Source organism: Equus przewalskii, chromosome 31 (assembly GCF_037783145.1).
Source record: "Equus przewalskii isolate Varuska chromosome 31, EquPr2, whole genome shotgun sequence".
NCBI classification, from domain to species: Eukaryota; Metazoa; Chordata; class Mammalia; order Perissodactyla; family Equidae; genus Equus; species Equus przewalskii.
In genome coordinates, this window is record NC_091861.1 from 7,604,509 (window position 1) to 7,623,780 (window position 19,272).

A 19,272-nucleotide genomic window follows, 5' to 3' on the forward strand; every position below is an offset into this window, starting at 1 on the left:
AGGGCCCCAACTGCAGCTCCCTAGACTTTTCCTGGCTGGGGTTGTCATGCAGCAATGCCAAAGCACAGTAGGGAGCAGACTATCAGGATAGCCCTGAGCTCAAGACTAAGCTCACCGTTCAGACCCTACTCAGTCAAGAATAACCCTCCCAAATTTTACTGCCTCATTTGTAAGTAGGAACACGTTCTCTACCTCACAGGAATATGAGAATATGCGTCGAATTTAACAGACCGTGGTAGATTGAGACAAACCCAGTACACTGACCAGACATCTGGGTACACTGAGTGCCAAGTTCATCTGTTTTGTGTCAGGTTTTTTCTAACTGCCCCATTTTGTAACACACAACCTTTTGTATGTTAGTACTTGGACGGTGAGCACATAGGAGGTACTCAAAACTTGTTTCACAACATGAATTAACTAACAGAGCCATTTCATGGGGGAGGACAGAGAAACAGACTCTTACTTCACTAACACTTTTAGAGCAAAATTTAAGACTGATTCTAAGAACTCCAAAGATGGCGTCTCCTATTTGTAAATAATTGGTCCACAACAGATGATAGCAGGTAACAACTATCTTGCCCTACTGGAGACTCCCTTTTCCCCTATTTTTCATGAATAGGCCTACCATTTGTCCCTTTGCACTACATAAACTGGACTAAACAGGGGACACTCGCAGCAACCACTGGCTTTTGGTAGCTGTACCGCAACGAATAAAATAGAGGCTCTTATAACACTCCAATACCAGCTCCTGCATGTAGAATGTGCACAGAATCATATTAAAAACTAGGATCTTGGGGCTGGCCCAGTGGCATAGTGGTTAAGTTTGTGCTCTGCTTCGGTGGCCCAGGGTTTGCAGGGACCTACACAGTGCCCATCAAGCCACGCTCTGGAGGCATCCACATACAAGAGAGGAAGATTGACACACATGTTGGTTCAGGGCCAATCTTCCTCACAAAAAACAAAAACTAGGATCTCATATTAACAAATTAGACACAGGCTCTGAAAATAATTTCCTAATTCCCTCATTAAAGGATTTTATGATGACCCATAATCTAAAAATGAAGGTACTGCTAAAAAGCTTACCAATAAGAACATAAGCCTGGTGTTACACCTTATTGACGAGTCCACTCTTAGCCCTTTGATTAGTTAACATTTCACGTCACTTTCAGAGCAGCTTCAAACACTCCAATGTTACAACTCGTGTCAGTACGTTAGGGATGTTATAGGTCTTAAACGGTTCATTACCTTTTCACATTAATCATTCCAATGCTAAATAAAACAGCGCTAAGAATTAACTATTGGTGCTTGATTAATAACTTCAGGGTTAATACACAGCATCTTAATACAGCCAGATCTCCAGTGCGCTAATTTTTGAGCTGAAGACTAACTCTTACGTTTTCACTTAAATTACCATTATACATTTAAAGTTTAATAGCGTAGTATGTTTATAAATGTACTTTCACTACTTACACAGGTCTATTTCCACATGATTCTGTCGGCCAGCTAGGTTTTGGAATTCTTGGTTTAGAATACAACATATCCAGAGTTAAGATCTAGTTGTGGCAAACAGATTTACTATCTGCAAACTTAAAAAAATTAGGAGCAAAGCCAAAAAGCTCATTTCCGTCTCACACTAAGCTTACACTTTCCCCATCTCTCAACCTTTTTTTTCTTTTTTGAGGAAGATTAGCCCTGAGCTAACTACTGCCAGTCCTTTTTGCTGAGGAAGCCTGGCCCTGAGCTAACATCTGTGCCCATCTTCCTCTACTTTATATGTGGGACGCCTACCACAGCATGGCATGGCAAGTGGTGCCATGTCCGCACCCGGGATCCGAACTGGCGAACCCTGGGACTCTGAGAAGCGAAACGTGCGAACTTAACTGCTGCACCACCGGGCCGACCCTCAACGGTCTTATCTTTCAGGTATAAGGTGAGAAAACACTTGATATTAAAATTAATAGAATATGGAAATTACAAGTGAATTAACTGTATGGGTAAGTTGATAATAAAGACCAAAAGCAGATAGAGTTTAATGTCTTTTAATAGCAAACTTACAGGAACAGCACAGAAGACAGACAACATTAAAAACATGTACTTGCATGTAGGACAACTCAGTTAGAAAAGTATAGTGAATGGATGGAATCTACTGTATGATAAAAATGCTACAAACACCATTTAGTTGCCGTCAATAAGAAATTTACTTGTTTTAAAAAAATCCAAATGCTGGCATTGTCCAGAAAAATTTACCAGGTTTATTTATAATTGTTATAAAGTTGAACTGCTGGAACTTGTTCACTGAAACACTTTGACTTGCATTAATGCTTTATGTCCCCGCATTTATATTAAAAATTCACACACAAATGAAAATGGAAAAACAGCCAATACCTGATTTCTGTCCCCTATTTTTCCACTTGCAATCATATACTTAGGTACCTTTTGACCCCATGGAAAAAAAATATCTAACGTTCAGAACTACCAATAACAGGAAGAAGAGATTTTTTTTTTTTAAAGAATGAAATGTTTCCCCTCATAGTGGACTCTTAAGCACGTTCTCCACGTATGCGGCGTGCTAGCTGGATGTCTTTTGGCATAATCGTTACACGTTTGGCATGGATAGCACACAGGTTGGTGTCTTCAAAAAGGCCAACCAGATAGGCCTCACTTGCCTCCTGCAACAGAAATAAAGAAAAAAAATATTAATGGTATTGTTACAGCAGTTAAGATACATCTCTATCAGTTAAAACAATGAGGTTTTTGAACCCTTGAAAAACTTCCTTCTTCTGATGTTGACTATTTTACCAGTCTTACATTTTAAAACCTACTACTAAGAAAGTTTAATCTTTCTAATGCTAATATGTGATTTCTAATTAACTGAAATGTGTCTTGAGTAAAGCAAGAAATCCAATTTAAACTAACATTCTCATCTTTACAAGATAAATGGAACCAAGTAGCCAAAGCAATAACCGCTCCCCCACCGCCAGGTCCTCCTTACTCTGACTCTTACACTCCTATACAGCTGTTGGAGCCTCTGCCTTGCCAAATAATGCGACACAGCTGACAATGCTCTCCATCACACAGCCCTCCCCTACCTTCCCTTCTACACTTCAGTTTTATCACTACAGTCCTACAGGTCCCAGAACACACCAGACTTGTGCTATTTACATACTTTGACCTATTTTGCCTAGGGTTGTGACCCCTGCCCCACATCCCTAAGTCTACCTTCTTCTCTGTACCCCAATCTATAATGACATTTGGTACCCTGTAGAATTAATGCTGAGCCCTCTGGATGTTCCCGTTACACTGTAAGATTCTTTGAAGGCATCTTATTTTCACTATTACTCAAAGACTGCTGCCTATATGACTTGTACACTGACGCTTGGCATGGAAAGAGAAAAAAGGGGAGCTTCTATTTATAATTAATAATTCCAATTATTAGTACATCTTACAGTTGTCAAAAAAGTTGAAGAATCCTTTAGTCTAAGTTAAAACACCTGCTTGCTCATTTTGGAATGAAGAAAAGTACTGCTCTGCTTTAGTCCAGTCATTAGCCAGACTGTCCTGGTGAGCCAGGGGCATTAAATGAGGGAGCTTACTCGACCTTCTCTCTTTTTCTATATGGAAGTTATTTCTCTGTTCAAGATATATTTACAAAAGATGTAGATTTTTATACTTGCTATTTTTGTCTTAATAAATAAATAATTTCCATTTTGGAATCTTTACGTAATGATAAAACTAAAAAAGAAACACAAAATACTCAAGCAATTCAAACTCCCTAATACCCCATAATACAGACGATACACAGATGGGAATAGCTCGACTTGCTTTTTACAAGCATTCTGACTTTGTAATAAAACCATTGAGAGTCTGCTTTTAAAAGCATTAACACAGCAACAAGTAATTCAAATGGCTTACAGTATTATTTCATCTTATGAAAAAACTATTCCCTTCACTTTTATACCTTCAACCTTTGCAGCCTTCTCTCTCTCTCCTGTAAATATTTGTTTCATTTGAATTTTACTATCCCTACGTGTCTTTCTGTAGCATTTGTTATCAAGAGCCAGGTCTTGCCTACCTCCCCGGTAAGGTCTAGCTCAAGGTTATTCCATGAAGGAGAAAGCAAGCACTCCCCTTGCCCCCGGTTCCCAGGTGCAGGCAACCTTGAATTCCTCCCAATTCCTTGGCACTCACAGCCAAGAGGGCCTTGCAAACCAGCCACCTTTTAATGCCCAATTACTTAATAGAGATCTCATCTTATTCTCACAATGCCTTGCCCTCAAGTAGATGTTCAATAAATATTTGTTTTTTTTTTTTTTTGAGGAAGATTAGCCCTGAGCTAATTACTGCCAATCTTCCTCTTTTTGCTGAGGAAGATTGGCCCTGAGCTAACATCCACGCCCAGCTTCCTCTACTTTATATGTGGGACGACTACCACAGCATGGCTTGCCAAGTGGTGCCAGGTCCATACCCGGGATCCGAACCAGCGAACCCTAGGCCACCGAAGCAGAACATGCGAACTTAACTGCTGCACCACTGGGCCAGCTCCGCTGCTTTGTTTTTATATCTAACCCTAACTCAAATTTGCAGCTTTTCTATGCAATTGGTCCCTCCTATCTTACCTATTCCAAAGAAAGTATTAAAAGCAAAACTCCTTAATATTCAGGGAAACGTTCTTGGGATATTCTAGCAATGGGTAAAAAGTTTGGAAAACATGGCACACTGCAGCCTACTCTTCAGGGTTCACAATGCACACCAGATACTAGGTCTGATGTTCCTCAGGAAAAAAGGTTTAATTTTGTTTCACCCAATATATCTCAGGATTAGACTCACCTAGAAAGCTTTTGTAAAATGCAGCAGGACGAGCTGCTACATGGACAAGCCAACAGGTCCTGTGATTCCGAGACCATTTTAGAGTGGTATGATCTACAGGCTCCCTGGTACAGGTATAAGTCGCTTAATGAAGGAGGCACGCTCTGAGAAACGCGCCGTCAGGCGATTCTGTTGTCCACGGAGCCTACTTACACAAACTTAGACGGCGTAGCTTACTACACACCTAGGGTACGTGGGACCACTGTCGGCACACAGCACTTATGTGGTTACGCTATGTGTGCCCCTACTACTCCGATGTGGCAGGTGGCAGCTGGGGCTCCCACTGCTGCTGCTTTACAACCTGGCTATTGGTTTTATGGGGTTGTGTCTGGTCACCTCTGGGAGAAGATTCAACGCTCAGAGCGGGTTTGATCATGACCCATATATTACGAACGTCCCAAAGTCTCCTAAACATTAAGGCTATAATGGGAATTAAAGACCGCCATGTTAATTTGTAGCCCAATGAACATAATTAATTTTGAGATAATCACAAAAAATATCTATCTTACAACTGGAAGGAAATATTATTTACAACATTTTGAGTATATTCAATGCCTGACTCTTCTACCATTTCAGGACACCAACGTCCATTTGTAACAGACACCTTAGTTCAAACTGTCAGACACTGAGGCAAAGGCTCAATTGTAAGTTAGTCACTTCTTGATTACCTACGGCAAACCCAGACCAACTTCTCTACCACCCTCACTGGACCGCCTCCCCCTCTCATTTAGTTGTACTGGAAAAGTGGTAAACTGGGTAATTCTAAAGCCAAAAAGAAAGTGTCATTTGGAATGCTAATTCAACGGCTCTCCTCTATTACCCTATTTCCATTAGCAAATTCTCCATCTCTACGTCTTTAGAACTGAAGTCTGTGTATGTCAGAGCAAACACAAAACAAAAGAACCTGTAACAAAGGTTACTGTTTCCAGTAAGGTAAGGGCTATTTAACGCTTGCATACTAGAGGCAGCAGAGGTGAAGATTCTGTTCAAAACCAATACAACACACTTACTGACACACCCAGAGCACACACCGTAACAGCAACAACGGAAGTCTAAACATGAATTAAAAAAAGACAATCGTCTTTTACCCAGATTGTTTAGTAATCTCAATTTACAAGGCTTTATCACTAACACTTAAGCTAAAAAATGTCGGTCTTTCAAGTATAATGCTGTGTTCTTCAAGCATAGTTCTGCTAACTGTAACCAGAAAACAAAATTAGCAGCTTTCTATCAATGCTTGAGAATCTTAGTAATATTTCTATATTTAAAATATAGCAGGGAAAACGTAATTTGCAATTGTTGTAATAAATGAAATGAGATCCAAAAATAAGCAGCGATTAAAACAGAAAATAAAGTTTTAAGTAACAGCACAGGAAGGTTTTAGTAGTTTGAAATTTCAGTAATTTCAATTCATTGAGAATTTAATGGCTGCCTCCTCCTGGAACTCACCAATCAAATGAAGTCTAGACTAACCATAGAAACAGCTCAACCAATTAAACTCCAGTGCAGAATCCACCTATCAAATCCTCCTTACACATAAAGCAAAAGCTTGGCACAGCAACAGCAGCTTTAAAAACCCTCCAATGGAGTGTTATGTAGATTCCGGACCCTCCCCACAGAAGCTGATTCAGGTCTGTGGTGGTGCCTAGCAATTTGCATTTGTAATCACCTCTAACCCCATGCTCTGATGGAGGTGGTAGTCTTACTATACTTTGAGATGTACTGATTTAAGGAATGCCAAACACTCAATATAAAACAGGTTACTTAACTGATTAATGTTAATAATACTCACACACCTAATCAAACATCTTACTTGTGGACATTTCAAATTTTAATCTTGTCACAAACTACAAATATCTCAACTATATAACCACCTCTAAGACAGTATTTCTCCAAGTTCTGACACCCTGGAGCTAAGATTAAATTCAGCATGTTTCCCATTTAAGTGGAAACTCATAGTCCTCCTTTAGCAAACCACAAGGCTTCAAACCCCCGTCCCTCTACAGGCCCAGGATCGCCTTTTGGCCTGCCTTTCCCGTCAACCCAGTCCTCACTCTCACTCACTGCCTCTCATCTTGGACTCCTCAGCGCCGCCTATTCCCGCCCTAGACACTATGCTCTCTCCACCTGCACCTGCCTCCTCAGGGCCAGGACAGTTACTGTGATCATCAGTTTACAGCAGCCACTGTTTGAAACCGATTACCAATACAAACTTTGAGCCGCGTGTCTGCAGACCGTCCTGCAGTGCCCGTAAGCCAAAACAGAGCGTCTTTTTCCTTTACACACAGTTCTCAGTGCAATATTTACAATGGTCTAATGGAACGCACAGTAGGTTTTAGAGTCAAACGTGTTCAAATTACGATTGTGACCCAAATGGATTCGAATTACATTTTCTGTGTGTATAATCTTGAGTAACTTAACCTTAACACCCCAACAGTGAAATACAGATAGCACTGACTCACAGGCTTGTGATGATTAAGTTATATAAGCATATGAAGATATTCAGAGTTGTCCTGGCACACAGCAGGACCACCAACTCTCAGAGCCTTTCCCACCCACCATTTTACCTGCAAAGCACCAATAGCTGCGCTCTGGAAGCGCAGATCTGTTTTGAAGTCCTGAGCAATTTCTCGCACCAGACGCTGGAAGGGAAGTTTGCGAATCAGAAGTTCAGTGGACTTCTGATAACGTCTAATTTCACGGAGTGCCACAGTACCAGGCCTTTAAAAAAATCAACATGAAAGAAATGGTTACCAAATGCATGAAAGGATGAGTGGTCAGCTATAAAGAAACAGTCATTCTTCAAAAAATAAACCGCCCAACTACTCTTCAGCCTCTGCATCAAATTTCACTTATCAATTCATGACCTGAACATTCGTGTCTATTAAGAGTAACATAACAATAACTTTAAAGCAAAAGGCATAATATTAACATTAAAGGAGATTCCTGACAGGGAGTTTATCAAAAAGTCCCATTTATTTTCTTCATCTTTAACATTTATATATATACACGCCTCTTAACTTCTGTTATAATTACAACTTGGGACGGTATCAGGCCACTAACATAGAAGTCAAAATTCTTCAGACTCTTCTTAATTTGGCACCACTCGCCTCCTTCCCACCTGCACCCTCAATTCTTCTAAAAGACCTCCCAACACAAGTACATTTGTGGTATGTAAGCTCAATTTCCCAGAATCTCTTTACTTTACCTGCCCATCCCTCGTCAATGATTACATTTGAATTAATGACTTAAATTTGATTGTGCAGTGTATCTTCCACACAGAAGAGGTTTTTTTTTAAAAACTAAGTAACTATCAGCAAGAAATGGAACTCAGTTCTGACTTATTTCCCCCACTGTACGAGCTTTAGTTTAGGTTAACTGTAAAATCATTTGCAGAGGCCACCTAAGCACGGAAACCTTCTGCCCTCTAATGGCAGATGCCTTTAACAACACTGCTCAGGGCAGTTCAAAACCAAAGGCGCCCAAAGGAGGAAATAAACCGACTCAAGTAAATGAGGGATGGGAGCTTTACTAAAACAAAACATCCCATCTTGATTAAACTATTTTACCAAAAGCAAGGGTGTCCTCAAAAATGTATTTTAAAAATCCCACTTTACTATTTAAAAAATATATACTACTAACAACGGCTAAATAAAACGTTATTCCGTCCTATTAACGTTCTTTATGATGCAATAGGTCTCCTTTGGGCCACGGGTAAGATTATGGCTTCAAAATTATACAAGTTCCCAATAAAACCTAACAGTAAATTTTGCACATATTTTTAAGTATTAGTAAATACTCAAAAGGAAAAAAACATCAGTTTCCCTAGAGCAAAAAGTTTGCTTATTATACATCTTTTCGTTAGATCACACGGATACTGCTTCGGCAGACAGACTTCGCCCCATTTTTTCCTTTCCTTTCTGAATACCTGTAACGATGAGGTTTCTTCACCCCTCCAGTAGAGGGCGCACTCTTGCGAGCGGCTTTTGTAGCCAGCTGCTTCCTCGGGGCTTTACCACCGGTCGATTTGCGGGCAGTCTGCTTTGTACGAGCCATGGTATAGAGACCTCCTTACTTACCTACCAGCATTAAAAAAACAAAAATCACCATATGCCACTGACAAACATACAAGTTCCCCTGTCACTGCCCCCGCCCCCGAAATCTGCAAATTATGCTCCGTATAAAAACATAACGTCCGTAATGTTATATAATTTGAAAGGGTGCAGATTATGCCTGCCACCCAAATACGACTTCTTGAAACAAACTGTAGTACTAGAAAATCGTTACCATTCACGCAAATCATCTCTCAAAAATCCCCAAATCCGAGCGACCAACGGCAAAACAAAAAGACCCCCCCCCCAACAGCCTCGGCTTCCATTTCTTTAATTAAACTAGAAATTAGAAATGTCTGTAAACATTCGAGCCACAAACAAGTCAAAAGAACGAAGCCACAAACCAGAGAAGGGTCGAGTCAAATTACTGCAAAAAAAAAAGGTCTTAGCCCCCCCCAACCCCGCCGCCGGCCGCCCCCCCCCGCGAGCCCCCCGCGCCTGGCAGTTGATAGATCGCTGTAAATATCTCAAAACATTCCCGGTTTTGCATCTTTTACAGCTGTGTTGACAAAAAGGCGTCTCGAAAAACAAGAGAGGAACAACAGCGAGCACCAGCGAGCCTTCTACAAAGCGCCGTCCTCCGTCCAGTCCTCCGGGCTTCGCAGCCAAATAAAAGTGCCCCGCACCCGGGCTGCAATTAACGCCCGGGACCGGCCACCCGGCGGCACGTAAACTTTTGGGTTCGCCTCCTCCGGCCCGGGTCCCGGCCCCCGGCCCGACCGCCCCGCGCCCCGCGCGGCCACCAACTCGGCGCCCAGACCAGAACAAAATGGAAACAATCGCCCCACGTATCCGATTCCCTGCCAGACACACAAAAACACCAAAACGCTCGAAAAAACCCCCCGATCCCCTGCCACGTGCCGCCCTCCGAAATGCAAAAGTTTTTTTTTTTGCATTTCCAGAGCATCAAGTTTCCGCTTCTCCAAAAAAGGAAAGAAAAAAACAGGTCCCTCTTTAAAAAATTTTTCCTCCTTTTTCGAAATGGGGAAGAGAGAAACGGGGGAGAAAAATATGGTCGGTGACCAGAGAGGAGAGACAAGATGGTGAAGCTGAGCTACAACTGTGGGGAGGCAGCGGAAAGCGAGTTACCCCGGGGTGCGAAGCGGCGGCGATTTCCACCCCTTTCCCGCCCGAAAACTGGGGGCCGGGGCCCGGGGGCGGCAGTTAAGGGGCCCGCGCGCGTCGTGGTGAGGGTCTGGGGTCCCGGGAAGGGGCGGCGGGCGGCCTTTCAGCGAAGAAAGAGGAGCCGGGCGCGGGGAGGAGGGAGCAGCTCGGCGCCGCGGCGGCGGCTGCCGTTGGGCTGAGGCGGCGAGGGACGGGGGAGCCGCCGCCGCCGCCCGCGGGAGGCAAACTCGCTCCGCGCCTCCATTTCGGGGCCAAAAAGTTTGTGGGCCGAGCCCGAGGGGCTGCGGGGCCGCTCCCGCGCCGCCGGGGCCCGGCCCGGGGCGGACGGCCAGCGGGGCTCGGGCGCGGGGAGCGGGCGGACGGGGAAACTTACCCCCCTTCTCCTTCGGCTGGAGCTCGGCGAGCTGGAGGCGGCGCTGGCGTCGGAGAGCGACGGCGGCGCGGCGGCGGCTGCGAACACAATTGAAAGATGGCTGACACCGAGGCTAGCCCCCAACACACGCCGCCCCGCCCCCGCGCCGCGCGCCAGCCAATCACACACAATGGAGGGAAGGCTCGGCCCCGCCCCCGGCCCGCGCCCGCGCCCCGCCCCCGCCCCTCCCCCCGCGCGCCCGTTCGCCGGCGCGCGCTCGCCCCTCCCCGCGCGCCGCCCGCCCCTCCCGCGCCGCCTCGCGCCGTGTGTGTACAAACACAAAAGACGTGCCGGGGCCGCCGGCTCCAGGTCAGACGGACGCTGCCGCCGCTGCTGCCGCCCGGGTGCCCGCGCCGCGGCCCCGCACGCCCCGCCCGCTCCGGCCGCGCACGCCCCCGGACCCCCGAGCCCCGGCCGGGGGGCCCGCGGGCAGGCAGAGAGGGAGGGAGGACGCGGAGGCGGCGCGGCCGGTGCACGCCCGGCCTGCAGGCGTCTCGGCCGGGCCCGCGCGCGCCCCCGAGCGCCCCGGCGGCGTGGGGGCGGGGACGGAGCCGCCGGCCGGGCCGCCGCGCCCCAGTTGTAAACAGGCCCGACAGGAAGCTCGCGGAGCGCCGCCTCGGCCCGCGCCCGCGCCCGCTCGAGGAGGGGCCGCTCCGGCAGCCTGCGGGCGGGCGGCCGGCCCCGCTCCCGCCGTCGCTCCGGGCCGGGGGCCGCCGGGCCGCCTGCCGGCAACTTTATCGGAGCGGACGCCGGGCGGGCCGCCGAGGCGGGCTGCGGGCGGGGCCGCGCGCGGTGCGAACGGGCTCGGCCAGCGCGCCGCCCGGCCCCTCTTGGGTGGCCTCTGCGGGGCCGCGGGGACCCGGCTCGCCGCCTTCCTGGGCCGGGGTGCCTGATGCAAGATGGCTGTGTTTTATAAGCCACTAAAACGATGTATGGAACACACTGTCGACTGCACCAGGGCCTGACTACCGGTGCTGGCAGCCTGTCCTGCCAGCCAGCCGGGCCCTTTAACCGTGTCAGTATTCGGTAGAATTGCCAAATCCAGGGCAGTCAGATGTTGTCAGCAGCTTCTGCATAGTTTAAATGTGGCGGAAAACGGCAGAAATAAGGAAAACGTGGTTTGGGGATTATTACATTTAACAATTTTCCGGTTCTCAGTAGCATAGGAAAAGGACTTCACGGTTCAAGTTATCCACATCTTCAGTTCGTCGGCCTTAGAATATCTGCACCGTCCCTAGATGGTCTTGACAGCGCTCCGCAGCTGTGTGAGGGTTTTCAACAGGAGTGTCATGCAGACGTCCCACAGGATAGCGAAGGAGAATAAGTTTCATAGATGGAAGGCACTACTATTTGTCATCTGAAGATCTTATAAAGCATCTTAGTCATAAACATCCTGAAACGGATATAGAGAAATCAGATACGAGGGAGGGAATAGATGTGTCCAAGGTCACTTAAGTGAGGAACAGACCCAGGAGAAACAAAAAATCCAGGCCTCCTGTTTCATTATTACTTAATGAATGTTAAGTGTCTGTGGTTGCTGTGCAGAACACACGCAATCTGCAGACCCGTCCTAAAAGCACATATGCAAAAAAGCCTGGGCGCAGCTGCCAGCGAAGTTTCTATAATTCGGGCCAAGAAGAGTTTTGTTTGCTTGTTTTTTGTTTTGTTTTGTTTTATTTTCAGGAGACCAAAATATTTGTTGTTGGATTTATCCAAGAAACCTGTTCCACATCAATTAAATTCATCATATCTTCAAGAAATGTTAAATGACATGGGTAATGTTCTCTTTCTATGCTAGATTTTTCCGTAGCTTCTATTTTTTGGCTTGGAAAAAAAAAATGTTTCTAAGGAAAGGAAAGACTATTTTAGGTGAAATAGTTCTGATCTTGGATTATCTGAACCAACGCAGCTGTCCATCTGTAAATGAAGTCACATTTATCTGGGCGAAGAGCGGCCAGAGGCTCTTTCTAGTGGAGAAGTCCAGTCCAGTTCAGCACCTGGGTGGGTGTCTGGTTACCTACCTAGTGGCTTCAGGAAGTTCGGTCACTGAGTGAATATTGATTGAGTGCCAGCTATGTGCTAGGCACAGTTCTGGGTGCTGGGAATACAGCAGTGAACAACACAGGCAGCGGTCCTGCCCTCATGGAGCTTATGATCTCCGGAAGCTTTGTCTTGCACCGGGAAGTAACACCCGGAGGAGAGAGAAAGAGGTCCTTGGAGCCCTAGGAGTGGCAAGAACTGTAGCTGAGGGGAGATGTGATCTTTAGAGCCCAGAGGATGGGGGATGGGCGCCTCCAGGGCAGGAAGGGACTTGAAAGGGGCCTCAGGGTTCATCCTGAATTGCCTCTACTTCTAGAACTCTTGGGCTAATGATGGCTTCAAAATTAGGAGTTTAAAAAAATGGAGAGGAGGGAAGCAAAAGCTTTTAAGTTAAAACATTTTCCCTAGAATAGAATGCCTATGGCCAGTAATTTAGAATTGCTTATAAGTAAAAGTTTAAAAAGTCAAATGGAAAGGATTTTAGAAGCACTGCTAGGGGCGGGCCCTGTTGCCTAGTGGTTAAGTTCCACCTCGGTGGCCTGGGTTCGGTTCCTGGGCACGGACCTACACCACTCACCAGTGGCCATGCTGTGGCAGGTGTCCCACATACAAAATAGAGAAAGATGGGGGCCAGCCCAGTGGTTCAGTGGTTAACTTCGAACGTTCTGCTTTGGCGGCCCGGGGTTTGCAGGTTCAGATCCCGGGTGTGGACATGGCACTGCTTGGCAAGCCATGCTGTGGTAGGTGTCCCACATATAAAACAGAGGAAGATGGGCACAGATGTTAGCTCAGGGCCAGTCTTCCTCAGCAAAAAGAGGAGGATTGGTAACAGATGTTGTCTCAGGGTGAATCTTCCTCAGCAAAAATAAGTAAATAAACAAAAATCAAAGCACCATTATTAGTATCTGCTTGGCTTCTGAGTCAGTCTGATGCAAAGATAACTGCCTTATGGAGCTGTTGTTTCTAGCTGCTCTGGTGCTATCCGCATGCACACTCTCACATCACTCTTTCTTCTTGGTCACATTGATTTAATGTATCATGTTTGTTTATTTGTTTATTATCTGTCTCTTCCCAAAAGAATGTAAAGTCTAGAACGGCAGTGGTCTTACCTGTTTCTTTCCACTGGTCTAGCATGACCACCCCCCTCCACCCCCAGTTTGGGGCCTTTCCCCATTTGCTGTCCCTCCTTATTGGGTCAGCTCATCTAGTTCCAAAAGTAGACAGAATAGTGTGATGAACCCTGCTGTGCCCATCACCTAGCTTCAGAAATGACCTACTCATGACCAATCTTGTGTTTCGTCTACACCTCTACTCCCCTACCTCCCCCATTTGAATCATTTTGAAGCAAGTCCCAGAATTTTACGTCATTTCATCTGTAGATATCTCAGTATGTATCGTAGGAGCCAAATAGATGGTTGATATACCTATTAAATCTCTGTCATCTCTGCATTCTCTGTTTGCACTTGGTTGAAAGATGCGTCCTGAGGCTCTGGGACCCCAGTCCTCTCTCCACAGCTGGCCCCCTCGGTCTTGCCCAGCGAATGGCATTGTGATTTACTCAACTGCTCAAACCAAGGCACGGGCATCCTCCTTAAGCCTCCCTTTCTGTCACCCCCATAGTCCTATGGGTCCTTCCTCTGACAAGCTTCTCACAGTGACCTGCTCCTCTCTCGCCTCCCGTCTGGCCCCACGGTCGCTTCCTACGTGACCTCTCTCTTTCCACTCTCGCGCCTCGTCTTCCGAGCTCTACTGCAGCATGCGGAGATTAGATTTAGAGAACGGAAAGCGGATTAAGTCACACTCTTGCTTAAATCCACGCGGTGGCCGCCCCCTGCTCTCGCAGGGCCTATCATCCCTCCTGCCCTCCCTGGGACCCAGCCACCTCGGTCTGTCCAGCGCTTCCTTCCTGAGGGTCATTACGCTTGGGTGTCCTCAGCTTGAGTGCTGTCCCTCGGCTTTTCACAGGACTGACTCACTCATCTTCCAAGGCAACATTTCCCACTTTCTCCTGTTTTTTTACTCTTAGAAAATGATCATATTTATAACGTACACTGAAGAAAAGTGGAGGGGATTTGGAGCCATTCATACGGAACTTGATTAAAGAATTCATTATTTTTTCATATTACATAATCACTGTAAGATAAAATATTATGTTTTAAGGAAGATATTAAATCTCAAACTTGGGTAAAACTCCCAAATAAAATGTTTTCACAGGTTTTGATTAGAAACGTTGAGCTCCTGGCCGGCTCCGTGGCCGAGTGGTTAAGTTCCAACGCTCCGCTGCGGCTGCCCAGGGTTCAGATCCTGGGCGCGGACATGGCACTGCTCATCAGGCCACGTTGAGGCGGCGTCCCACATCCCACAACTAGAAGGACCTGCAACTAAGATATACAACTGTGTACAGGGGGGGTTTGGGGAGATAAAGCAGAAAGAAAAAAAAAGATTGGCAACAGTTGAAGACTGGCAACAGTTGTTAGCCCAGGTGCCAATCTTTAAAAAAAAAAAAAAAAAGAAACGTTGAGCTTACACCCATGAATATAATTTTTCATATCAGATTTTATACTTGAAATGGCCATATGCTATTCTTCATCAAGACTTTATAATGAAGATCTCTTCAAATTCTTGATGATCTCATCGTTGAAAATCTTGATTCACACAAGTAGGCGATAAAAAATTCAAAATAATTGTTTTCAATCATTCAAAAAAGTCTAACAGTTTGTTATATATTTAAAATTCTTCCCTTTCTTTCATTGACGAACGTAATCTTGAAATTTCTTGTGAATGGATTTTGAATCCAGTTGAACTTTTTAAAGGTTGAGTATTTAAAAATGATACTGTAGCTCAAATGGGCAGAATGCACACGTGCTGCGAAGCGGTCCCCTGCGGCTGCCTGGTCACCGCCGAGAAGGGGCTCTACACCGAGGTGGAGAAGCGCCTGACAGGAAGACGGGAAGTCCGGTCTGCACCAGGAGCCGGTGCGGCCCCCGTGGCCCCAGCTCTGACTTGCTGCCCTTTGGGCTGTACCAGTGCTCCTGGGGCACCTGGCATGGATCTTCCTCAGACTCCTTGTCTGTGATGGGCAGTGCTCCCTGCCCTGCAGGACGAACGCAGGGATCCAGGGGCAGAGTGCCCCCTTGGCTGTGCCCAGCACGGCACGTGGGGCCGTGAGTGGTGGGCACCCTGTATCTGCTCAGTGCTTTGGCAACCATGAGACACAGGTCAGGCCCGTGCTGCTCAGGCTGCCCTCCAAGGAGACCCAGACGGGGCTGCTTGCAGCCAGGGCCATGGTCCCTAGGGCTGAGGCGACCTATCTCCTGGCACCCCCATAGCCTTCAGGGAAGACCATTGGGCTGCTCTGAGGCCTCAGCTCCAGTGTGACCCTTCAGAGAGTCACCCCTGAGTCCTTGTCCTCCCTGCCCTCACCCCCATTATAGTCTGTCGCATATCCATGCTTATTTCCCTCACACCAACTCCCACAAGCTGACATTTTGTTGATTTCTTTGCTGCTTTGTGATCTTCCCAACTAGACTGGAAATGTGGTGAGAGCAAGGACTTCGATATTTTATCCCTTGTTCTGTCTCCATCAACTCGCCTGGTACCGAGCCCATGCCGGACACTTAATAAATATTTGATAGATGAATAAACTGAAAGTGGCCATACTTTATAGAGTTTTACAATGAGTTGTAAGATGCATTTTGCTTGTGGGATATTCACATTTGAAAAAAGGCCCCTCTTCGAGGTAATGAGCTATGAGATGTTTCTCAGTATTCTCATCAGTAAAAGGATGCCAACAAATATTACTCTCCTGGAAGTTGTGAAGATGAACGGTGCGCATTTGACCAGGGCGAACTGTCACTGTGAATGTTTTATTAATTTTGAACACTGATTAAGTGATTAATGGCATGCATTCTTGTCATTATTCCCTGCTCACCAAGCAACCATGGGATTGCAGTTGGGCTCTCTATGTAGATTGGAAATGACCTCCTGGTATCCAGGAGATCTTTCCATTCTCTTTGTAAATGAACCGATGGGCGTCCCGGGTCTACATGTGCCTTGTTGAACTGGGGTAGTGTAGGTCTGCCATGAGGAAGGAGTGCCAAGAAGTCAAAGTGGTTTTGGAGACTGCAAGGACCGCAGTGAATCCACACATGTAAATGGCACCTGCTGAAACTTAGTCATTAGCCTCTGAGACCCTCCCCATGCCCTCCTTCAAGCCCCAGCTTTCTGAGATAATGATCTTGACACTTCTTAAGTATTAGCATCAGGTATGAAAATTCTAAAAAAAAAAAAAGGCCTTAAAAGAAAAGAGGATGATCTCTTTTGAACAGCGTCCCCTCCTATCCAAGAACTAGATTAATTGTCCAAGTTCCAGAGAAGCAAACTTCAACCAGTACCCACTTCTCCTCTGGGGAAAAGAGGCGTTGAGTTTCCTTTGGTGGACTGAGAATATAGCACTCCACAGAGCTCGTCTGTCACAAGGACCAGGACTTGAGTTACTGGGGAGCCCCAAACTGCCTGCTACCACTTTTTAATAGTCCAAGCAATGATGTTCCCCTTTTTCTAGTATCAAAAAGAAAGTTGGGGCTGGCCCCGTGGCCTAGTGGTTAAGTTTGCCTTGCTCTGCTTCAGCAGCCCAGGTTTGGTTCCTGGGTGTGAACCTACAGCACTCATCAGCGGCCATGTTGTGGCGGCAGCCCACATACAAAATAGAGGAAGACTGGCACAGATGTTCGCTCAGGGCAAATCTTCCTCAGCAAAAAAAAAAAAAAGAAGAAGAAGAAGAAGGAAAGAAAAGAAAGTAAATTTTTTCTGATATAACCCCCCCTTTCATTCCAAGCACTTATAAGATCACTTGAAATACCAGACAAGTTAACTTATCCTGATTATATTGAGTTTTTTCTTTTTAATAGACTATTTTTTCCTGATTATATTAAGAATTTTAATTGTAGAACGTATCTTATCAAACAGTAAGTGTGAAGCCTTCATCAGTCTAAAATTCTGTGCACCTCCCCTGCAGTCTCAGATGGCTTGGCCCTCCCTGGGCTGGATGTGAGAACTTAGGGCTCATGTGGCTCCCTGTTAGGACAGGAAGCTTCCCAGGACTGCTTCCAACGCTGACATCCATCCGCAGGAAGACCCATCCTGGACGCACTGCCCCAGGACTCCCAGAGGGAGCTCTCCCTCCTCCTGTTAGTCCTCAAACTCAGCTTGGGAGGGTTGCCAGATAAAATGGTGCCTGGGACCTTATACTAAAAAATGATTCATTTTATCTGAAATTCAGATTTAACTGGGCATCCTGTATTTTTATTTGCTGAATCTGGGGACCTGCTAAAGTGCCATTTCTCTCAGCTCTGCATGCCTCTGACTCCTGATTGCTTGTGCTGTGCTCAGCTGCTTTCGCAGCTGAACCTGGCTCCCTCCCATGGGCCTGGAGAGCTGGTGTCCATTTGTGTTCTTACCGCATCCATCCTTCCCATTCTAGGAAGCAAGTTGCTCCATGTAAGATCTCCATACGTCAAGTAAGGAGCCTCCAGGCCCTCTCAGCTTTCTTCTGGGATCCTGAGAACCCTCCGCAGTCATGGCAAAGCTCCATAAGAGCTGAGGTCATTACTCTGTTCTCCCTCCTAAATATTCTGCCAAGAAACCTACCCCAGGAAGCAGTCTGGAGTCTTTGTACAAAGCCCGCTGTGAGGGTTGGCAATGCCACCTGAGACCAATTCTTATGTGGTCCTTCCCCCAGCAGAACCCACCCGAGGACGAGGCGCATGGCTCAGCCGGGATCAAAGGAGACCAAGTGGGAGGGAAGGGGCTTTGGACTCAAACAGGACTGAGTTTGGATCCCAGCTCTGCCACTTATTATCAGCCAACTGTTAACCTCTCTGGGTCTTAGTTTCCTCATCTGTGAAGTGAGTAAAATTACCCTAAAGCGTAATAATAGTCCCACCTGGTCAAGTCCCTGCAAGGATTAGAAAGAACGAATATGGAGCACCTGACACAGGGTCTGGGCTCCACAAACGACCAGGATTGTGTCAAATCTGTCTGTGCTGCTTTCAAAAGGTGTGATCTACTGCGTATTATTGCGATTTAAAGCAGCCGCATTGATCCTTTCCAGACCTTTTCGGGAGCATGAGGTCTGGGTTACCCGCAGGGGATTTGTCATGCTTTATTTGGCGTCAGTCCCCTGCTAGGGAGTGAGTCAGTTTCCCCCAGGGCATAGTATCTGCTCAGGACTTCTACATAAGGTTAAGGAAGAAGCTTAATTAAGCAATAGCCACATTACTAGAAGCCGCACAAGGTCCCCCAGTCTCTGAGGCGGAGTAGTAATTGCAGGATCAGGAAAGAGGAAGACCTGTCTATGCTGGATCCACGGGAATGTTAACATCTCACTGAGAGAGAGAAAGAGAGAGACTGACTCTGCCTAGGCTATCTTCTGCATCCTCTGGATCTCCTCTCTGTCATCAGGACACGCCACTGCTACTCAAAATCAACAGGAAAAGCCCCTTATCCCACACAGAAGGCGCTCCCTGATTTTATATGAGACTCAGTTATCTTGGGATAATATCTTTGCATTTCCTCCAAGAGTGCCCAGCTTTCCTCCTTTCTGGGTTATCTTGAACCCCAGAAGTAGCTTATTCACACCTAGGGACCAGGAGTCACTGATGATAGAGAGATCTATTGTCATTCCGGAGGCAAAAATCCTCTCCCTCAGTCTCTCCA

At 46.4% G+C, this 19,272-nt stretch overlaps 1 protein-coding gene across 1 annotated transcript; it reads right to left on the minus strand.

Annotated features, from left to right (window-relative positions):
• Positions 1 to 2,023: 2,023 nt before the first annotated feature.
• H3-3A (H3.3 histone A) lies at positions 2,024 to 10,611 on the minus strand. The gene is made up of 4 exons (XM_070602501.1): positions 10,477 to 10,611; positions 8,795 to 8,945; positions 7,434 to 7,587; positions 2,024 to 2,669 (listed from the first exon to the last, which is right to left on the minus strand). Exons 2-4 carry the CDS (start codon positions 8,920 to 8,922, stop codon positions 2,541 to 2,543), a joined length of 411 nt encoding a protein of 136 aa, XP_070458602.1. The 5' UTR covers positions 8,923 to 8,945; positions 10,477 to 10,611; the 3' UTR covers positions 2,024 to 2,540.
• Between the last annotated feature and the right edge of the window lie 8,661 nt (positions 10,612 to 19,272).